Raw genomic sequence first — 15,653 nt, forward strand, 5'->3', positions numbered from 1 at the left:
CTATTGTTCCAGTTTTACGAAGACCTTCACTGGTAACACCTTCATACAGTCTGCATCCCAAGGATCTATAACTGGAAACAGCCTTTCAGTAAAAGTGTGTGTGAAGGTGTGTATGTTTGTGTTGGTATCTGGATCAGAGAATGACAGAGTTCCTCTGTTCCAGTCCAGCTCCACTCTGATCCTCTGAGGCTTCACTCTCACTGAGAGAATAGTGGCTGGTCCTGATGGAGATGCTGCTGAGTATTTACCTAAATAGAACAATATTCTCCATGATTCACCTCTTTCGTCTGTCTTCCTCTGGACATACTCTTCCATCACACCCAGAGTCCAGCCTGAACTTTCTCCAACCTCAACATCCCAGCTGTGAGTTCCTGAATTAAAACCCTCAGAGCCCAGGACACAGTTCCAGGTAAACCTCTCTGGGTTTTCTGGAAGCTGCTGTCTCTTTCCACGTCTCACACTGGTCAGATCCTCAGACAGGATTAGAAGTGGAGCAGCAGTGTTTGGGTCCAGAATCACAGGAGTGTAGGAGACCATCTCCTTCATCTTGCTCCAGACTGTCTGAGTGTTTACTGACAGGAACCTTTTACTGTCAAACACTAATTCAAGACAGTTTGTGTCCCAAACATAAAATGAAAAATAACAAGTTGAATGAGAAAAACAAAAGTGTCATAACAGCAAAATAACAGCCGTCGGGTCCGCGGTGGTGTAGCGGTCTAAGCATCGGCTTTGTGTTGATGCAGTTGCCCACTGGGGACTGGGGGTTCGCGTCCCGGTCTCGTCAGATCCGACTATGGCCGGACTCGATGAAGCAGCAATCATTGGCAACGCTGTCTTCGGGAGGGGGGCAGAGTCGGCTTGTGTTCGTCACATGAATGCGTCTCTGTGTGTGTCGGAAAAAGCAGTGGTTCGGCCTGGATTCTCCTTGTCACAGAAGTGGCGAGGCGTCTCCTTCGAGACTGCAGGCCGGAGAGATGCAGTTGGTGAACGCATGCAGTACGAGGGTGGGTGTTTGAACTAAAATAGGGGTCGATTGGCCACTAAATTGGGAGAAAAATCAGAAATAAATTTATATATATGTAAAAAAAACCAGCTGTCAATGAACCACTTTCTTTTTGGGGGGGGGTTCCCCCTTTTTCTCCCCAATTGTGTCCGGCCAATTACCCCACTCTTCAGAGCCGTCCCGGTCGCTGCTCCACCGCCCGGGTGCTCCCGGGTGGCGTGGTGGTCTATTCCGTTACCTCCGGCTTGGTCGGGCGTCCCTCCAGACACAATTGGCCGTGTCTGCGGGTGGAAAGCCGAATGTGGGTATGTGTCCTGGTCGCTGCACTAACGCCTCCTCTGGTCGGTCGGGGCGCCTGTTGGCGGGGAGAGGGAACCTGGAGGGAATAGCGTGGTCCTCCCACGTCCCCCTGGTGGTCCCCCTACGTCCCCCTGGTGAAACGCCTCAGTGTCTGGTGTAACAGAGTTGAAAATGACCTCACTCAGATAAAGTGAATTCTCCCAAAATGTGTATTTTAACATGTTATTGTAATCCAACGCTTTTTGATGGTTTGTGTAAACCCCAGATGTTGTACCACATTCACTAAGGTTAAATATGAGGCTGCGCGACTGTTGGTCTATTTACTCTCGCTTTGACACATTTTGGGCATTTGCGCTACCCGTACCTTAGAGCTAGACCATCTCCGCTGGAGGTAAGCAGGCTTTGGGAGCACTCCGTGCATAATTTGATATTTTAATAAATGAACATGTTTTCTTTGCAAACTATGGGTTGGATATAAATGAATATAAGTTGTACTAACTGATGCTCTCGAAAAGTAACGATAGAAAGTGATTTGTAAGTGTTTTAACCGAGTTAAAGTATAATTTTGGCGGCAACCCCGCTGCGCTGTGCGTCATGGAGAGCATTGTTCTTATTGTGGTTTTATGCTATTTTAGACTTGTATGCAGTCGCCTTGCAGCAGAAATCTCATGGATTGTTGTTTCATTTGTGAATGCAGGTACGTGGTTTATGTATAATGTAAATGTGCAAGAACTTGGTTATGAATATTGCAAGAGTCAAGAATTTCTATGTTAAAACTATACGATCACTCAGTGCGCTATGCCAGTGCTGTCTGTCCTTTTGTTTGGTTTGTTTTGTACTTTTGTTTACACGAAGATTAATGAGTTGTGCATTTTGATTTCCATGTAAGGTTAGTATGCTATGCAACGCATGAGGTTAGCCAGGAGAAACATTGTTTGCTAGCTCATGCACGAGAGAGCTAGACCATCTCCGCTGGAGACTTGTATGCAGTCGCGTTGCAGCAGAAATCTCATGGATTGTTGTTTTATTTGTGAATGCAGGCAATAAAAGCCACTGTTAGGAACCCCTGGTCTGAATCTCTATCACGAACACCTGCACAAGTGAGGGTCGTTACATCTGCACCCTTTGCATTGTCTTTGTGCACTGCCTGTTGACACCTCTGTCCTATCGGACTTGAACCTAGTTTTGTGGCACTTAGTTACCTTGCCGCCTCCTGACTAGGTCCTTGCTTGTGTTGTATTACTGTTGGATGTACGGGGCTTTGGATAAAAGCGTCTGCTAAATGAAATTGTAAATTGGTAGTCCAGAACAGTGGCTCCCCTCTCTGGTCCTAACAGAACCCAGTACTGTGGTTTCTCTTCTGTCTAGTCTCGCTCCCCGGACCCTACTCCACAGTATGTATTTATAGTGTGCAGTGTTACTGAAATCTTACTATGAAGTGTACCTGTCCTGTCAGTCCAAGCTGAAGATTTCCAGATCACATAGCTTGCATAGGCTCTAATCTAGTGGACAGTGATGGCAACAAACCATCAAGATAATTATCAAGACTAATTAAGTACTTTTTTTTTTTTTTTAGAAATGATCAAAAAAAACCTCCAAATTATAACACCATCTTCTTTTTTCATCTTGTTTTATTATAACAACTGTTGAAAATCACCAAGCAAACAATACTATTACCGAAGTTATGAGTTAAATTGGAGACGATGAGAGGTAAAGACGTGAACCACAAAAGTCTGAAACTGGATTTCAATGGTGTGTACATCCACCACAAGAGTGACTACAGTAAAATCCTGCAGCAGGAGGTGAGTCCTACCTCACATCTGTGAACAGGACGGGGTGAGTTATGTTGGTGTTAGTCTGTGACTGAGTCAGAATACTAGTCTGGGATCCGGATCAATTTAGAGAGGAAGACTGGTGTTGGAGGTGTAAAGACACTACATGTACACACAGTTCAGCCAAATGACTGGTTGGAAACACACGAGGTCATTGTTTTAGGAATTACTAACATTTTGTAGAAACATGGATCAATATACACTGATATAATAACAGCAGTATGCATGTGATTATTTTCCTCTATACAGTAATAATAATGTATACTTATATACTATAAATATACACTCACCGGCCACTTTATTAGGCACACCTGTGCAACTGCTCGTTAACGCAAATTTCTAATCAGCCAATCACATGGCAGCAACTCAATGCATTTAGGCATGTAGACATGGTCAAGACGATCTGCTGCAGTTCAAACCGAGCATCAGAATGGGGAAGAAAGGTCATTTAAGTGACTTTGAACGTGGCATGGTTGTTGGTTCCAGACGGGCTGGTCTGAGTATTTCAGAAACTGCTGATCTGCTGGGATTTTCACGCACAACCATCTCTAGGGTTTACAGAGAATGGTCCGAAAAAGAGAACGTATCCAGTGAGCGGCAGTTCTGTGGGCGAAAATGCCTTGTTGATGCCAGAGGTCAGAGGAGAATGGCCAGACTGGTTCGAGCTGATAGAAAGGCAACAGTAACTCAAGTAACCACTCATTACAACCGAGGTATGCAGAAGAGCCTCTCTGAACGCACAACACGTCGAACCTTGAGGCAGATGGGCTACAGCAGCAGAAGACCACACCGGGTGCCACTCCTGTCAGCTAAGAACAGGAAACTGAGGCTACAATTCGCACAGGCTCACCAAAATTGGACAATAGAAGATTGGAAAAACGTTGCTTGGTCTGATGAGTCTCGATTTCTGCTGCGACATTCGGATGGTAGGGTCAGAATTTGGCGTCAACAACATGAAAGCATGGATCCATCCTGACTTGTATCAACGGTTCAGGCTGGTGGGTGTGGTGTAATGGTGTGGGGGATATTTTCTTGGCACACTTTGGGCCCCTTAGTACCAACTGAGATTCGTGTCAACGCCACAGCCTACCTGAGTATTGTTGCTGACCATGTCCATCCCTTTATGACCACAGCGTTCCCATCTTCTGATGGCTACTTCCAGCAGGATAACGCGCCATGTCATAAAGCTCGAATCATCTCAGACTGGTTTCTTGAACATGACAATGAGTTCACTGTACTCAAATGGCCTCCACAGTCACCAGATCTCAATCCAATAGAGCACCTTTGGGATGTGGTGGACCGGGAGATTCGCATCATGGATGTGCAGCCGACAAATCTGCAGCAACTGCGTGATGCTATCATGTCAATATGGACCAAACTCTCTGAGGAATGTTTCCAGTACCTTGTTGAATCTATGCCACGAAGGATTAAGGCAGTTCTGAAGGCAAAAGGGGGTCCAACCCGGTACTAGCAAGGTGTACCTAATAAAGTGGCCAGTGAGTGTATACTTATATACTTAACACACACACACACATATATAGTATATATATATATATATATATATATATATATATATATATATATATTCACACACAAATTGTTACATCACTTCAAGTCCGTTTTCACCATCATTATCTCTATTTCTATTGATCCAGTTTTATGAAGACCTTCACTGGTAACACCTTCATACAGTCTGTATCCCAAGGATCTATAACTGGAAACAGCCTTTCAGTAAAAGTGTGTGTGAAGGTGTGTATGCGTGTGTTGGTATCAGGATCAGAGAATGACAGAGTTCCTCTGTTCCAGTCCAGCTCCACTCTGATCCTCTGAGGCTTCACTGTCACTGAGAGAATAGTGGCTGATTCTGATGGAAGTAATGCTGAGTATTCACCTAAAAAGAACAATATTCTCCATGCTCTACCTCTTTTGTCTGTCTTCCTCTGGACATACTCTTCCTTCACACCCAGAGCCCAGCTTGAACTTTCTCCAACCTCAACATCCCAGCTGTGAGTTCCTGAATTAAAACCCTCAGAGCCCAGGACACAGTTCCAGGTAAACCTCTCTGGGTTTTCTGGAAGCTGCTGTCTCTCTCCACGTCTCACACTGGTCAGATCCTCAGACAGGATTAGAAGTGGATCAGCACTGTTTGGGTCCAGAATCACAGGAGTGTACGAGACCATCTCCTTCATCTTGCTCCAGACTGTGAAGCTCAGGTTGCCCAGGTGTTTGGCCACGTCTATCAGTGCTCCTGAGACCAGCTGTGGAACATCTGGCAGTGTGCTCTGTACTCTTTTCACTGTAGCCTTGTAGTTCTGCAGGAATGAGATGTCTTCAGATCCCAGTTCCTTCTCTATGGCTTCAACTGTGTCTGAGAGGCCTGCTATCTCTCTGTTCAGCCCCTCAATCTTCTCCTTCATCATCTGACACTTCTGCTCCTCTTCCTCCCTCACTGCAGTAATCCTTGCTTCCTCTTCATCTTGTAGAAACTGGTGAAGTTTCTTAAACTCCTCTTTAATCTGCCTTTCTGTGTTCTGGGCCTGGACCTTAATGTGTTTTGTTGTTTGGTCAAAGTTTCTTTTAGCTTCGTCTAAATCCTTTAATTTCCCCTGTAAGGGCTTCAGTGATGTCTGGAGTTGCTCCCTGTGATCCACTGCAGCTTCACCGATGGGTCTGGTTGTGTGGCTGGTGTGTATTTTTGAGTGTAGACAGACAACACACATTGGCTGCTGATCGTCCACACAGAAGAGTTTGAGTTTCTCAGCATGCAGACTGCAGAGAGTCTCAGACTCTGCTGCAGCTCTGTGACTGCTGTCCTTTATGAAGGCCTCACACAGGTTCTTTAACGCCAAACTACAAGGTGGTTCACTCTTCGAAGATCTTCTCTTACAAAGTGGACACTCCTGTATTAGTTTCTCTCGCCACCATTTCTGTAGACAGTCTTTACAGAAGCTGTGGCTACATGACAGCACGACAGGATCTTTAAAGATGTCATGACACACAGGACAGGAGAGATCCTCTTCTGGAAGTGATGGGCGGGAAGCCATTTTCTCTCAGAGTGAATCTGAAGTTAATCTTGTTAGACCGGTCAAACACGAACCCAGCCAGCTGTAGTACCCCTCCCTCCTCTACAACGATCTGAAGGTTAGTTTCACTCTGAGTGGTGGTTATTGTAAAGCTTCAGAAGAGGACCAGCTGTGCTCATATCCAGAGAAAAATATCAGGGTGCAACACAAAAATCGCAAAATTTGGAACAAAGCAGTGAGGTCTGCACCCCGAAATGCTCCTAATACTTGTTTTATTCGGCAAAGTTTCGAACATTCCAGTGTACAGACCTCACTCCTTGGTTCATTCCCGTCCAGTGAGTCCAGTCAGCAGCATGTGTCAGTCCCAGCCTGGTCCAGTATTCCCTCCTGTAGCTGTGGACAGACAGGCTGTCTCCCTCAGTGGAAGTGGGGGGTTTGGTCTGTAGGTGAATCTTGTCGTCCGTCTCTCAGTGTGTGTGTGCTTCACCAGTGAGGAGAGGAAGAATGACGACATCTGTTTCCTGGTTTAACTTTTTGGTGATTTGAGAGGGGCGGAGCTTTGTTCTCTCACACTGGAGTGATGATGTCACTTAGATAAACAAACAAATGAAAACACTGTTAAATGAAATCACACGAGATGTTTTATTCATTTGTCTTTTGACCAACGGTCCCGTTCTGCTTTTAGTCAGTGGATGTTGTCAGACCAGGGCTGAGTACCATTCCTAACTCTTGTTGTCTGAGTTTACTGACAGGAACATATTCAAGACAGTTTGTGTTCCGTTCACAAACATAAAATAAAAAAAATAACTCAATACGTTGAATGAGAAAAACAAAATAGTGTATTAACAACAAAATAACAGCCTTCAGTGTAATCATACTGGGCAAGAATCCTGCCATGATGAACTACTTTCTTTTTGGGGGGGGGGTTCCCTTCCGGTTCCCTTCCCCCTTTTTCTCCCTAATTGTGTGTGGCCAATTACCCCACTCTTCACAGCCGTCCCGGTCGCTACTTGGCGTGGCAGTCTATTCCGTTACCTACCAACACGTGAATCGCCGGTTCGAATGGGTGATGAGGGGTGACATGGCGTAATGCGCTACCTGGACACAAATCGGAGCTTGATCCCCCCCTGGTTGGGTCACTCGGGCAAGGGTGTCTGATGTTAAGACCCGAAACGCCTGATGACCCCGGGTTCATTACTGACTTGCACCACATGGTGTATCAAAGAACTATTATCTTGTTTGAAAAATATAAGTGCATTTTTTTCTCACTCTGTTTTCCTGTCTTTCCTCATGGGATAATATCATGTGGGTGAGCCCCCCCCCAAAAAAAGATGTCCTGAGCCTTTAGTAGTCAGCATATCATGTGCTGAACCTGAAGTCGCCATTGTTTGCACTGTGGCCTCCTCAAAACATTTTCTAGCCAAAGGCTCAGATGTTTGACCATACCTAGTGCCTGTATTTGCAGTTCAGTTTTCTTTCCATGCAGTTTTTTTTTCTTGGCACATCAGATGCCTCGCTGCTGGTTATTCTAATAGTTCTCTGGTACAGCCAAAATTGACAATTCTGGCCCTTTGTGATTGTTTCTATTTTCTCTCTCTCATCTTTCCCAAATTTGACATATCTTTCAAAAACTACATTGTAGAGTTTCAATTTGTGCTCTGCACATTGTGCATGATCTTTGGGAAGTTCATTAATATTTGCATTCTTCTGTGGCTGTGCAGCGATGAAACATGATGATAAACACATGATGTAAAATGGTTCCAGGTATTGTTCATTTCAATTTAATATTATTATTGCTTTGTTTTTAATCTTTTTTTTTAATGTTAGAAGTAAAAATATATTAAATCATGGCTAAGCCAGCCTTCTCAGGGGATGAAAAGTACTGAATGACATCTGCATCTGTCTCAAATACTGTAGTGGTAACTTACATACTTTTCCTAAGTCCATGGTCCAGCCTTTGAATGTTTAACTGTGTCTGGCACACATTTTTTCGGGTAGATTTTTTCCAGGCAAACACTTTGTCAGTGCAGGCCATGCCTGGAAAGCCTTGGGTCATGGCATCTTTCACCTTGTGAAGTAGTGCTGCTGCATGACTGCAGCACCCTGTCGGCCATACAGTCACAGTTAACACCTACAACTCTGTCGTCCTTCCTCTGCAGTTAATTCAACATTATGAGAGTTGTTAATAGACTGTGAGTATTGGTCCTTTTAGAATGATGTGTTCATCATCTGGTAGTGTGTGCAATATTTGGCCAACCCATCCGCGGCTCAGGTAATTTTGACGCCCTATGAATCAGAATCAGAATACTTTATCCATCCCCGAGGGGAAATTGGGTTCTATTACAGACACTCGCGCTCTAGTAAGAAATAAACTAAAAACTAACAAGATACAAGGTAACAAGAAAATAGAAAAAAATAGAAACAAGAAAGCCAGAAACAAATAGAAATAAAAGACAAAATAAGAAATAGAAATAAAAACAAAATATATCAACAAGCATGGTGCACATAACACCCTATCTGTACTGCACTACCACAGCACAAAACAAACAGCACAAACAAAACCCGACAGGGTAACACAAGTGGAAGGGCAGTTTGTTAACTCTGAGTGTGTGACACTCTGAGGGAGGAGTTGTAAAGTTTGATGGCCACAGGCAGGAATGACCTCCTGTGGCGCTCTGTAGTGCATTTTGGCAGAATGAGTCTATTACTAAAAGTACTCCTGTGCCTGACCAGCATGTCATGGAGTGGGTGGGAGACATTGTCCATGATGGTACATAACTTCAGCAGCGTCGTCCTCTCAGAAACCGCAGCCAGAGAATCCAGTTCCACCCCCACCCCCCACCCCAGCATCACCGGCCTTGCAGATAAGTTTATTGAGCCTGTTTGCATCTGCTGCCTTCAATTTGCTGCCCCAACACACAACAGCAAACAGGAGAGCACTGGCCACCACAGACTCATACTACATCCTTAGCATTGTCTGGCAGATTTTGAAGGACCTCAGCCTCCTTAAAAAGTAGAGACGGCTCTGTCACTTCTTGTAGAGGGCATCAGTGTTCTTAGCCCAGTCCAGTTTATTGTCTTTATACACCCCCAGGTACTCGTAGTATTTCACAGTGTCCACACCAGTGTTGTAGTCGAGTCACTAAACCTCGAGTCCGAGTCGAGTCTCGAGTCCCCAGTGTTCGAGTCCAAGTCCAAGTCCGAGTCACCAAAGAAAAGTCGAGTCGAGTCCGAGTCGAGTCCCCATTACCTGAGTCCGAGTCAAGTCCCTATTACCCTAGTCCGAGTCCGAGTCATCAAGGTTGAGTCTGAGTCGAGTTCCAAGATGGCTCCAGTGATCCACTCGGGCACAGTCAAAGATCTGACATACAAATAAAAAAGGTCTACATTAAACAAAAATGACACAGCTGTCACCATTTCAAAGGGAGTTTAATTACTTTGTGACACGATAGCCAAACAAATGCACACCCACACACTCGCACACATGCACGCGCAAGCATGCGCGCACACACACATTTTTAGAACAGTCTGAATTTCTTTGACATTCTGAACACTGGATGTGCTTCAAAACACATTTGATAGCTGTGAATAGCATGCTATTAGCAAATGGTGGAAACAGTATACAGAAGTAAGTTCCACAGCATACAATACATTCATAAAAACTAGTCAAAAGACATTGTCTCTCAGGAATAGTTAGGAACAAAAGGCTGGTGGCACTAGTTTTAAGCATACACGTTGCATTTCAAAAACATAAGATCTGACAGCATGGAACTACTCAACCTTGCACGGTGAGGCCTCATCAAAATGCCTCCATGACTAAATACCCTTTCAATGGGCGCACTGGAGGTAGGGATAGAGAATACCTGTGTGGCAATCTGATAGAGGGTAGGGAATTTGGATTTGTTTTGCTGCCAAAACCTGAGGCACGGGACTGAGTCAGAGTCCTGCTCAGCGATCAAGTTGAGGTATGCAGTCAACTGAGCCTGGCCAGACGGCTTCTTCTCGGTGGAGGAGGGAGTCCTCCTATAGTGGGAGAACATTCTCAACTGCTTCTCAGGAGGAGACTCTGAAAGTTCACCTTCCCCTGGTCCTGTTGCTTCCGCTGCATCTGCTGTTGATACCGCTTGCTTGTCACCCTCTGCCTTTATATACTCTGAAATGAGAGGGGGCATGGGGGACTCATTACAAATATGTTATTGACTAGGCCTACATGACAAATGACACGCCTATGTGCTTTATTGTAACACCTTCAATGATATAAACATCACAACAATCAAATAGTTAATCACTTAACTAACGTTAATCAAAACATTTCTCACCTTTGATCTCAGTCTTCAGCACATCTTTGACGTCACTGTCCAGCTGCACATCATGTTCTAGCCGCTGGAAGCCAAATGCTGGGTCCAACACAGATGCTATGAAGTAGGCATTGGTGAAAGGAAATTTGGTGGGGCCTCTTCCTTCAGCCGGCTCACATCCTGGTATCTTGACTGCACTGAAAACCTCTGCAAACCTTGTTTTCAAGGAGCTCTCCAGATCTCACCAGAGGCCCACAGTATCTGGCTTTTCCTCTTATTTCCTGCAGGTAACAGCGCAGAGTGAGGACACAGGGCACAATCACACTGACGGTGACAGTAGTCTCACCCTGAGTTAGGTTGGTTGCCTCTAAGAACGGATCAAGAACTTCGATCAGTTCTTTAAGCTGAGCATACTCTCGCGGGGATAAGATAAGGCTTTTGTGCCCCACTGATTCCAACACACTGGACAGCTTTTGCATGTCTAAATGCACATAAGCCTTCACCTGCTTCAGAGTGGAATTCCATCGTGTGGCATTTGCTGTTGGAATTGTTGCATCACCAGAACATGCTTCAAAGCAGTCTTTAAACGAGGTGCCACTGTGGAGGAGGTTGGCTGCACGGGATAGCTTTGCTAGGGTGCTTGACAGCCCACTGGTGTCTTTCAGACCATCTTTTATGACCAACTGCAGTGAATGTGTGAAGCATGATAGTCTCTGCATCTTACAGTTCTCAGCCAAAGTGTCATTGACTGTCTGTTGATCTTCTGGCATCAGGTCTTGCCATATTTCATCATCCTCCTCAAATGTGCTGGGATCATGAGCTTCAGCATTACAAGGATCCTCTAGGGGAAAGCTGGCCTGGAAAGCTTTTCTCATGTTGGATGCATTGTCAGTTATGACAAAGTTGATCTATTCCTTAATCAGGTATTCTTCAGCACAGCATTCAAACATCATTGCAATCTTCTCTCCTGAGTGTTTCCCATGCACTCTTTTGCAGGAAAGAAGATATGACTGAAGGCTGAGTTCCTGTTTTTTTTATCCATTGCCACTGTGTGTGCTGTCACTCCAAGGAATGACTGCATCTTTCGATCACTCCAAATGTCTGTGGTAACAGCAACACTCGATGCTTCTGCCAGCTGGTTCTTTATCTGTTCTTTCTTGACTTCCACCATTCCTGGAATGGTCACAGAGGAAATTGTGGATCTTGCTATGGGCCGGTACTGAGGGTCCAGGACATGCAGGAAGTGCTTGAAGTCCTCGTTGTCAACGATGGAGAGTGGCAAGCAGCACTTAATGATTAGATCTTTTACAAGGGCATCACTTATTGCCTTCTGACGTGGATGTTTGAGGTCGTACATCCTTTGCTGTCCATCATTTAAAAATGATGTGATAGTCTTCTGACCTGGAGCAGCTGGCATCACATCTGAAGCAGTGGAGGCACGGTATTCTTGGAACCTAGGGGAAGATAGGATACACACTTTAGCTTGCTGATGCCAAACTGTTTCAAGTAATCTTTCTCACAGCAAAAAATGTGTAACGTTATAGCTATAACAATATGCAATAAAAATACAAATGTTACACATTATACACATAGTGGTTTGAACCATAACCAGTTAAGTTACATATTTAGTTATCTATATAACTAACATTACCATATTAGTAGATTAACTAATGTAAACTAGCTGGATAAATGAAAAGTATGAGAAAAGATACATAATTTATGAGACTAACAGGACAGGGATTAATTAGCAAAACCCTGTCATTTAATTATTGATTTAAGTATGTTACATGCTACCTAGCTGAGCTTTAACTCTCTATCCTCCGTGAGTCTGTACGTTTATTCTGTATGGGTCAGGGAGGGTGTGATTTTGTTAGAAGACAGAGCCAGTTCATAGTACTGTTCAAAAGCTACGTCGCGCGTGTCTATTTTTAGAATTTGGCACACCCAATGCTGCATATATGCAAAGAAAAATATCCCCATATTTACAGTAGCCTATGCGGTGTCACCAATCACGATACGGTTCGGTAGTTTTCGGTACATCGGGGGGGCGGGGGGGGAATGCCACATCCGTCAAATCTTGTACCGTCTCCAGCTCTCAAGAAAACCAGTGGCGGCATCCACATTAGCTTTCTTCAATTAGTCCATTTAGCGAGTAATAGCCTACAATTATTTTTATTTGTATTGTAAAGTTGTGCACATTTTATCAACATTATTTGTGGATGCATATAGGCTAGACTTCTTCCTTCTCCGCACTTGGAGAATATTCATGGCGGAGATCTGCAATGTGCGGATTTGTTATTGCTAGTTAAGATTAATGCTAACACGGTAGTTCAGAGTGGTGTGTTTTTTCCGTTAAGTGTATGCTACTTGGTAATTAGCTAAATGATAAATAAGAAAAATCAGTTTTAATCTCCCTATAACACGAAGATGCTGCGTGTTACTTACCAACTCATCATTAGTGAGATCGATGGCACACTCGTACCGAAAGCGAACCGTACTGTGACTTTTCTGTGCAATGCTGCATTAGCATGCTAACAGTAACGTTACTTAACTTACCTATACAATCTCACTTGGTTCTAGTGACGTGATATACCCGCCACACCACCCAACCCAACGGTTCTAGTGACATGGTATACCCGCCACACCACCCAACCCAACGGTTCTAGTGATATGATATACCCGCCACACCACCCAACCCAACATCTTGGACCAGTGGTTGAGTTACTTCAGAGGCTATTGTTACCGTAGCTAGATAGCTAGCTAGCTAACGGTAACTGATCACCAACCATATCATCAACTGACTGCATATCACTTACTTTTCTGGGTGCATCCTTGACAGATGTCTGTTGAAGTTTGAGGTTGTCCCGGTCTTCTCCTCAATAGTTCGTTAACATATCGAACATCTAGCAGTGATCTTGCTGGAATTTGTTGTAAAATCTGTGTAAGCAAAGCGCACAATTCGGGGCGTCTCTTTAGGCATCTTCGCGCTACTGAACATGACGGTATGCACGCCACGTGAATCCGCATGTAGGTGGAACACACGTGCCTGCCCTTACACGAAATTGAATAATGTTACAGTATTAATATAGCTATCAATATATTTTAACAGAGCCTATTATTTAAAAAAAATCTAACAAAAACAGTCTTTATCAATTAAAAAGTCAGAGTCCGGGTCTCCAACTTCCGAGTCCGAATGCAGTAAATTCGCGAGTCCGAGTCCAAGTCCGAGTCATCAGTGCTCAAGTCCAAGTCGAGTCACGAGTCATGACAATCAGGACTCGAGTCGGACTCGAGTCCGAGTCCTGGACTCGAGTACTACAACACTGGTCCACACTGACCCCCTGGATGGAAACGGGTCATTGGTGTCATGTCCCTCCTCAGATCAACAACCAGCTCCTTTGTCTTAGTCACACTGAGCTGCAGATGGTTCTGCTCACACCATGTGACAAAGTTTCCCACCACAGCCCTGTACTCAGCCTCCTCACCCTTACTGATGCATCCAACTACAGCAGAGTCATCAGAGAACTTCTGAAGATGGCAGGACTCTGTGTGGTAGTTGAAGTCCGTGGTGTAGAGGGTGAAAAGGAAGGGAGACATGACTGTCCCCTGCGGAGCCCCAGTGTTGCTGACCACTCTGTCTGACCCACAGTGTTGCAAGCGCACATACTGTGGTCTACCGGTAAGGTAGTCAACGATCTAGGACACAAGGGGGGCCTCTACCTGCGTTGATGTCAGCTTCTCACCCAGTAGAGCTGGCCAGATGGCATTGAAGGCATGACTCTCAACAGTGCTCGCTGCCTTATCCAGGCGGGCGTAGGCACGGTTAAGGAGGAAAATGATGGCATCCTCAACTCTCAGTTGGGGCTGGTGGGAGAACTGGAGGGGTCTAAGTGTGGCTTGACTGTGGGCCGAAGCTGCTCCAGGATGAGTCTTTCCATGGTCTTCATAATGTGTGAAGTCAATGCTACCTGTCTGTAGTCCCTGGAGTCCTTGGAGTCCCTGAGACATTGTGTTTTAGACACAGGAACGAGGCAGGACGTGTTCCACAGCACGGGGACCCTTTGAAGTCTAAGGCTCATGTTGAAGACATGGTGAAGCACTCCACGTAACTGAGGGCACAGGCTTTGAGCACCCTGGGGCTAACACCATCCGGGCCTGCCACCTTGTTTGTATGAAGTCTCAACAACTTTCTTCTGACATGGTCAACCGTGAAGCACGCTGTAGGTGTTACAGCTAGGGGGGGGAGGGGAGGTCGCCAGGTTGGAGAAGGCCATAAGTCCGGGAACCCAGCAAGGGGGGGGAAGTAGGGCCCCCACTGGAGGCTGGGGGGGATGTAAGGAGGAGGAGGGAGGGGGGCAGTGAAGTTGACGATTGATGAAGGCAGGCAACAGATGAGACCGGGGGGGGCGGGGAGGGGTCATTGTTTCAAATCTGTTTAAAAACACATTAAGTTCATTGGCCCTGTCCAAGCGGCCCTCCGCTGCTCTGCTGCCAGTCGGCTTGAAACCAGTGATGGTCTTCCTACCACTCCAGGCCTCTCTCATGTTGTTCTGTTGGTGTTTCTGCTCCAACTTCCTCCTGTAATTATCTTTAGCCTCCCTGATTCTCACTTTAAGGTCCCGCTGGATTTTTCCCAACTCTTTACTGCCGGCTCTAAAAAGGCCCTGTTCTTTTCATTCAGGATGGCTTTGATGTCCTTCGTTACCCATGGCTTGTTATTTGAATAACAATGGATAGTCTGTTCAGGGACAATGCAGTACCCACAGTAGTTTATATAGTCTGTGACGCACCCTGTGACCCCATCCAGGTCATCCCTGTGTGGCTCACAGAGAGCCTGCCAGTCTGTTACCTCAAAACAGCCCTGGAGTTTCACGTAGACCTCCTCCGACCTCCACCTCACAGTTTTTGTGGTCACAGGCTGCCGTTTCACAAGAGGCACATAGCGGGGGTTCAGGTAAACCAGGTTGTGATCTGGCCTGCCCAGGGGAAGGAGGGGAGAAGAGCTGTAAGCCTCTTTCAATGAGGGACCTGTACTTGGCATTTTGTTGCTCATCAAATGCCAGACTATTAATGAAATAATCCTGACTAGCTATAAAACAACACGAATTCGTATTTTTAAAATTTTACTGCTGTAACTGGCCTGCACTGATTAAATAGAAGTCTTGATTGATTATGCCAGCTAGCTAGTACAGTAGTA

At 45.3% G+C, this 15,653-nt stretch overlaps 2 protein-coding genes across 2 annotated transcripts; both read right to left on the reverse strand.

The window, feature by feature from the left end:
• LOC130106862 (E3 ubiquitin-protein ligase TRIM35-like) lies at window positions 1–6,179 on the reverse strand. Its single transcript, XM_056273146.1, has 3 exons — window positions 5,082–6,179; window positions 4,214–4,238; window positions 1–278 (listed from the first exon to the last, which is right to left on the reverse strand). The coding sequence occupies exons 1-3, from the start codon at window positions 6,177–6,179 to the stop codon at window positions 1–3; spliced, it is 1,401 nt and encodes a 466-aa protein (XP_056129121.1).
• Window positions 6,180–9,626: 3,447 nt separating this feature from the next.
• LOC130132970 (uncharacterized) lies at window positions 9,627–14,232 on the reverse strand. Its single transcript, XM_056301895.1, has 3 exons — window positions 14,200–14,232; window positions 10,478–10,688; window positions 9,627–10,311 (listed from the first exon to the last, which is right to left on the reverse strand). The coding sequence occupies exons 1-3, from the start codon at window positions 14,230–14,232 to the stop codon at window positions 9,881–9,883; spliced, it is 675 nt and encodes a 224-aa protein (XP_056157870.1). The 3' UTR covers window positions 9,627–9,880.
• Between the last annotated feature and the right edge of the window lie 1,421 nt (window positions 14,233–15,653).

Source organism: Lampris incognitus, chromosome 2 (assembly GCF_029633865.1).
Source record: "Lampris incognitus isolate fLamInc1 chromosome 2, fLamInc1.hap2, whole genome shotgun sequence".
In the NCBI taxonomy this organism is placed as follows: Eukaryota; Metazoa; Chordata; class Actinopteri; order Lampriformes; family Lampridae; genus Lampris; species Lampris incognitus.